Below are 6,524 nucleotides of genomic sequence, written 5' to 3' on the forward strand. Positions count from 1 at the left end.
CCTCTGCCTGTGCCAGCGCTCACGTTGTGATCTGCAGCAGAATGCAGTTAAACATCACTGCCATCTACTGGACAGTTCATAAATAAGACGATTACACCTACATTTTCCAATTATCCATTTATTTCTTACTGCTTTTCAATTACTTGTCCTTAGTCATGGTCTGCTGCAGTGTCTGTTTAAATGAAATGAAATGACTTCCTATTTCAGAATATAATACTCCTCACTGTATGCTGTATCAGCTTGCTCAGTGGTCTTCTCTTGTGCTTAAAAGCATACGGTAACGGTGTGTAAAACCGTTCAAGGTACATTACCTCCATACTTTAATTGTCTGATAGTCTCCCATAGCAACCACAGTCCGAATCTAATTCTTTTCCACATTAAATGCCCCTAATATTGTAAGAGAGACAGACGGAAATTACATTTAGTTATTTCCCCCCTCAGTTTTGCAGTGATTTTCAAACTAATTTATATTTTGTTGATAGATTTTTCTCCAGTTATATTAAGAGTGCAATAGTTTAGAAATGTTATTATTATTATTATTATTATTATTATTATTATTATTATTGGGTTTGCACTTGTTTGCAAACCCCAATGAATGTGATTCTGTATGTAATATTTAGGTTTTTATGTATTTAGCTATAAATGGTTTTCTCCCTCATTCCTGGTTCCTGGTAAAATAAAGAATAAACTTGTTTAAAACTGCTTGTGAAAATATTGATCTGTGGTGATTGATTACACACACACACACACAGAATCAAACTACTGTTGCACCCCAGTGACACAAACAATATTCATATACCTACCTGTGTAATTTCATTTCAGTCAGATTTGAGAAGTTCAGTAAAGTAGTATAATAACTAAAAACAGCCATAGAATAAATGATATAACAGTCCCGCAGAAAGTAAACAAGTACGAAACACAAAAGTTACCTTTTATATAGTACTTTGCACATTAGTTAACTGAATAGAAAAACATGAAATGTACCAGTGTGAGGAAATACACAGCCTTTATAGAAGCATTACCCCTTCTCCCAGAGAAAACACAGGATTCTCTGTCACTAGATATTTTTGGTTATGAGTCATACAAGCAGTATGCCTGGGATTTATAAATGAAAAAGCAGAGAATCTATACATTTGTTTGTAGGATTCTTTATGTGATATATACATATAAAATAATTAAAAGTAGAATGTGATTGAACTCCAGTTTTGGAAAATAAATTGATATGAGAGCAGACGGCCCTGTGTTTGTGTTTAAAAGTCACAGTCAAATATCTTTTATCCTGTAGGTACGTTATTAAAATGATTCAGCGGTTTCATTTATAATCTATATGCAAGGAAAATGAGGAGGCCCTTCGGACACTTCCCACCACTGGATTGGAAGTAATCCTGCTTACTTTTGTCTTGATATTTGTATCAATATGCTGCTTTTTCTTAAAGACGAGCTTATGCTTTTGGCTAGGATGTGTTACATGTTACAATTTTCTTATTTTTTCATGAGTTCTGTCCTAAGTTAATTCATAATCCATAAATCTTATATTCCATGACACAAGGTCAGTTATTATTGTACTCAATTGGGACATTCCTGGGACCGTTCTTAAGCAATATGCTGTGAATGAGACCCTTTCAAGGCTTCCATTTCCCGAATGCAGTTTTGTAATTCATGTCAAGTCAGAACAAGTTAAGTGGGCACACAACTGTGCAGGAGAGCAAGGTAACGCCCACATGCCTTAAATCAATGAGGGTGAGTGTTCAACACCTCCACTCTTTTCCCGGTCCTGCAGCACAGAGCACAATAACGGCAAGGCAGGTAAGATGTGTGTGTGTTGGTTGAAAAGTCTATCTTCCCAAATAGTTCATTCTATTGCTACAATTTGTTTTAGTATCAGAAATAGCATTGTTTCTTACTCTTGTGTTGTAAATTAGTCTGAATCTTAATGAAACAAATGTTACCACTGTTTTAGCCTTTGATTATTAGCCACACATGTTAATGTCCTAACCCAGTTGAATACCACAGTAAGAATCACTGAAACAGTCCGAAAAAAATAAATCCATTGACGGTCAGGACATTTTTATTTATACATTTTAAATGAAGTATGAATCTGAATGCAATATGTACCTTTAACAACATTTCACTGGTGCTCTGTGTCACATGCTGTCGAAGGTGAGGTCGAATCCACCCCTGAGAAAGATTTGAAACCTTTAAAGAGCTTAGATGGAAATTAAATGTAGGGGAATTTCAAATTCAGTTGCTGGTGTATGGTGGTATCAAACTTGAATGGGTAAAACTTAAGATCAGATAATGTGCTTGTCTTTATACAATTTCCAATAATCTTAGTATTTCCATTTAATCCACATATTGCCAGGGAACAACCTTGTTCCTGGAGAGTCATTATCCTACTGGTTTTACAGATTTCTCTACATTATTAATCAATAGATACCTTGAAGCCATAGGAATTGTGACTAATTGAGCCCAACAATGGGCACAATTAAGCAGTTAATGATGTGAATAAAATGGAAGTCACTGAGATTTAAAAGTCACTGTGGTTCTCTAGGACCAGAGCGGGCCCCTCCTGACACATAGCAATGCAGTTATACACACTTTGAATTTGTGCCAAGGGGTATTGTATGTGTAATGTTTCCCCACTCCGTGTAATACCCATTTTCTGTCATGTAGATTTGTTAAGTGTGCTTCTCAGATTAAAGTTTAATGGGAAATACATTTAAATAGGTGTTTGCAACATTCCCTAATACTTAATCTGGATAACAGATGGGAAAGACACCATGAATGCATTATCGTGAAGGGAAGGGCTTTATGTCTATCTAGTGACTTAGCATCTGAGGTTTTTTCAGTTGATCCCTTTTTAAAGTCCTATCAATCATGTATCATATGTGTCCTTTTAGAGATTAGGCTGTTATCCATAAGCTTTGCTGAAATGCAATTACACCACTGTAAAGGAATGCAAAAAATGAATCTGATAGAGAGTCACTTACAGCATGGAAAAAAAATCTGCATCACAAATAGGATTTTTAAATGGCAGATCACTTTTCATTTGATCATATATATAATTCTCAGATTCGTACAGCATGTAATGGTCTGAAAGCAAAGACATTGAATGTAGCTTATTGATATTGGTGGACAACTAATAAGCAAACTTTTTTTTTTTTCAGGAAGTAAAATAAAGGTGAATAAAGACATTCTTTCCACTGTATTATGCAAATTGCTTTGCCTAAAGCTCGGAGCCGTGTAGCAAAAGTGTGAGAACGACTGCATACCTGCCTGTGCTTGCCTTGTCAAAAACAACCAAAACTTGTTTGTATAAATAATACTTCTGAGCTACTACAGATTGATATAAGGGTTGATTAAGGGTACATTTCATGTTTCAGTTTGAAGATACTGATCAGTCTATGCACAGTCCTGTATATAAGAGAACGGAAAATTGTTCTTTTAACACTGCACCCGCAACAGAAACTACAAAGCTAAAATGCCCATTGGAGGACAGGTCTGCAGACACGTGGATGACACAGCTGAAGAAACCACTTAATTATATTTTTTGTTTCTTAAGTGAAAAATATGTACCTTGACTTGAAATATTACAATAATGAAGTGCCTACAGACTATTTTAAGTGGGTTCTATTGTCCTTGTAAACAATTTTCACTTTCAGTATTTCTGAGAAATTCTTCACTTCTTGATTGAAGACAGGTTAAACCACTGAAAGAAATGATAACTTGGAATGTAAGTTAGATTAATATGATAAATGAAACTGTTTGCTTTACTGTTAACCTTCATTGGTGTAGATAATTCCTGTCTGCGTGATCTTTACCACCATCTGAATATATCAAGCCCCCGATTTATTCTTGTTAATTAGTCAAAGCTATTTGCAGGGTCAAAGAACTGCCTGGGTGATTCCAGACATATTTTTATAGGACACATTCACAGGATAAATAAAGTTTGGGAAAAAAAAAAGAAGAAGTTTCTGTCATTTTTATGTCTTTTTACAAAGTTATTCCTGAAACACAAAAGATAAGACACAACCTGTAACAATGACTGTGACAGCTTTGCAGATGCATATACATCCCAGCTTTAACTGTGCTGATTATTTATTCATTGCAGGAGTGGGAATCATTTTATAAGATCATAGAATGTAGTACATGCGAGATTTAAAAGTTGTACTTTAGATACCCCCCAGTTTTGTTTGGTCTTGTCTTTTCGATTCCAGTGTGAAGATGGCTTTTAATGGCACCTGGGCAGAATACCGAAATGAAAACTTTAAAGAATTTTTGGAGGTGTTAGGTAAGAAAGTAGATTCTTAAATTATGTGTCCCATAATCAGATCTTTCCTTCCCAGAACTTGTCAGCAAAGTGTAACAAATATCATGACTACATATCCCTCAGACATCCTCCCATTATTCAATTGAGCTGGTTAAGTGTCTACTTTCTATATTATTGTGTGAACTTTTCTTCAGATGCTTATACTTAGTTCATTCTCAATTCTGTTCTTACCCTTAACTTACAATACTTATTTAAAGAATTAAAATGATTTCTGAATCAATTGAACATCTTTTCTGAAAACTATAAAAATGTAGTTTATAGGTTTCTTTATTTAGGTAATACAATGGGATATACAACAGGTTAAAAGGTGTACATTTGCAATATTTAAATCATATACCAAGAATTTGCATTCTGTTATAACTGACTGACAGTCAGGTGACTCTTATTTCCTTACTAGGAGTGGATGTAGCAAAACTGGGAGATTTTAAAAATTTCAACCTGGAGCTCACGATGAAACAGGAGGGGGACCATTTCACCATGATCGAGAAGAGTGCTTTTCGAACCAAGGAGACCAGCTGGACGATGGGTCAAGAGTTCCAGGGCGATCTCGCTGATGGATCTGTGATGAAGGTACATTACAAAAAGAATGTGAGCTTTCTCAGAGCTAACCTCCTGTTCCATAACATTTGAAGTTAAATTGGACCATCCTGGCACATGGCATGTTATTTAATACATTAAATCATATTTATTTAAAATAAAATGTTATGCTCTTTAAAAACAGCAAAAGCAGTTTGTCATCGTATCTGTCCGATGCCACTATCCGGAACATGTGTGTGCCCTTAACAGGGGACCTACACTTTGGAAACACCCAATCGCTTTGTTGGAATGTTCACCAGGGTTTCTGATGGCAAGGAGATGGTGAACAGCAGAGAGGTGGATGGAGATGAGATGCTTCAGGTTGGTACCGATTCTGGGCAAATTCTTCACTTGTATTGAAGTGGACTGACAAACTCAGCAGCTCCCCCAATATTTTCATACACCCAGGTATTATGTTTCATGACTTCTGTTGCAAAAATAGAACAGATCAAATGCTGCAATAAATGGAATGGAACAATCGACTCTTTTTGACAAGGGAAATTAGAAGAGCAGTGCATCTGTTCAAGTGGTGGCCTCCACACATTCATGTCAGTCTTTCACACATTTCATCAAATCTCATACACAGAAAAATAATTTGTATATCCACGACATAATACAAAAATATGTAGGGGTGATTACCTTCAATTTAAGAACAAAAACGTTTATCTTTCTGTTCTGTTCACCTTCATCTAGAATTAGATAGTATTTGTCAGGTAAACAGATGGTCAGGAACAGTAATCTCGTTTCCTAGAAATGCTTCCTATAATTGTCGGTTGTAGGGTAGAAACAGCCGTAGGTCTCTGACTATATTTTTAGCTATATTGGTAACTGTGTATGTGTGTATGTGTGTAAAAACATTTTTAAGCCTGTTGTCAGTTTACAGAGGTAACTGAACATAACAGGAGGCTCAATATTAACATGACATGTCTCTTCTTTTCTTATAAAGACAACCACATTTGATGGGGTGCAAATGAAAAGGTACTTCAAAAAAGAGAAATAGTTTTCCTGAACAAAATCCTGACTGGAACTGCTTCAGGTTGGATTCTGGAATCTGCTCTGCTGTTTCTTGGGTCACTGCATCCTAATGTCACTTTTAAAGGGAATATGTGTTTTGTGAAGATGAATAAAACTTTTTCAAATAATACACGTTATGTATTCAGATTGTATCTCTTTATTTCTTTATTCACTGTTTTCATTCCAGTGGAACTAGATTATATATATTTTAATTATTTGGCTCATTAATCCAACCTTTTTTTAGCCCAAAAATGTTTTCAGATCCCAGTGAGCCTACAAAAAAGCGGCTGAAACCTCTCCACAGCCCCCAGTCTGTCATTTTCTTGCCACAGAACAAGATGAGTTGATCTGGCCCATCACATTACTTTTGATTTATTAATAAACTGGGGCTGTTAACAAAAAGACTGTGACAAGATGAAAGTAAATTTCCAATCTCTTCACAATAAAACCAGAAAATAGGCAGGGATTAGTCAAGGACTATTAGTCTCAAATGAACAGATTAGAACTATACACTGAATATCTAATTCAGACATGATACCAGTGAGATTGGTTTATTAGTTGGAAATATCACAAGGACCGACTTATATTGCTCCAACAACTAATT

General features: G+C 35.5%; 1 protein-coding gene across 2 annotated transcripts; it reads left to right on the plus strand.

Moving 5' to 3' along the window:
• Window positions 1-1,740: 1,740 nt before the first annotated feature.
• LOC136716047 (fatty acid-binding protein, intestinal) lies at window positions 1,741-6,050 on the plus strand. Of its 2 annotated transcripts, XM_066693517.1 has the most exons (6): window positions 1,791-1,806; window positions 3,663-3,733; window positions 4,218-4,291; window positions 4,728-4,900; window positions 5,117-5,227; window positions 5,853-6,050. In XM_066693517.1, exons 3-6 carry the CDS (start codon window positions 4,225-4,227, stop codon window positions 5,904-5,906), a joined length of 405 nt encoding a protein of 134 aa, XP_066549614.1. In that variant the 5' UTR covers window positions 1,791-1,806; window positions 3,663-3,733; window positions 4,218-4,224; the 3' UTR covers window positions 5,907-6,050. The 2 variants fall into 2 exon arrangements, with proteins under 2 accessions (XP_066549613.1, XP_066549614.1); XM_066693516.1 differs by lacking the exon at window positions 3,663-3,733 and having other exon boundaries at window positions 1,741-1,806.
• The last annotated feature ends 474 nt before the right edge of the window (window positions 6,051-6,524 follow it).

This window comes from Amia ocellicauda, chromosome 20, assembly GCF_036373705.1.
Source record: "Amia ocellicauda isolate fAmiCal2 chromosome 20, fAmiCal2.hap1, whole genome shotgun sequence".
NCBI lineage: Eukaryota > Metazoa > Chordata > Actinopteri > Amiiformes > Amiidae > Amia > Amia ocellicauda.

Coding starts and splice junctions, on each gene's coding strand:
- LOC136716047 (XM_066693516.1), top strand. CDS start 4,225: ATGGCTTTTAATGGCACCTGGGCAGAATACCGAAATGAAAACTTTAAA. Junction 4,292..4,727: donor AGAATTTTTGGAGGTGTTAG/GTAAGAAAGTAG, acceptor TTTCCTTACTAG/GAGTGGATGTAGCAAAACTG. Junction 4,901..5,116: donor CTGATGGATCTGTGATGAAG/GTACATTACAAA, acceptor TGCCCTTAACAG/GGGACCTACACTTTGGAAAC.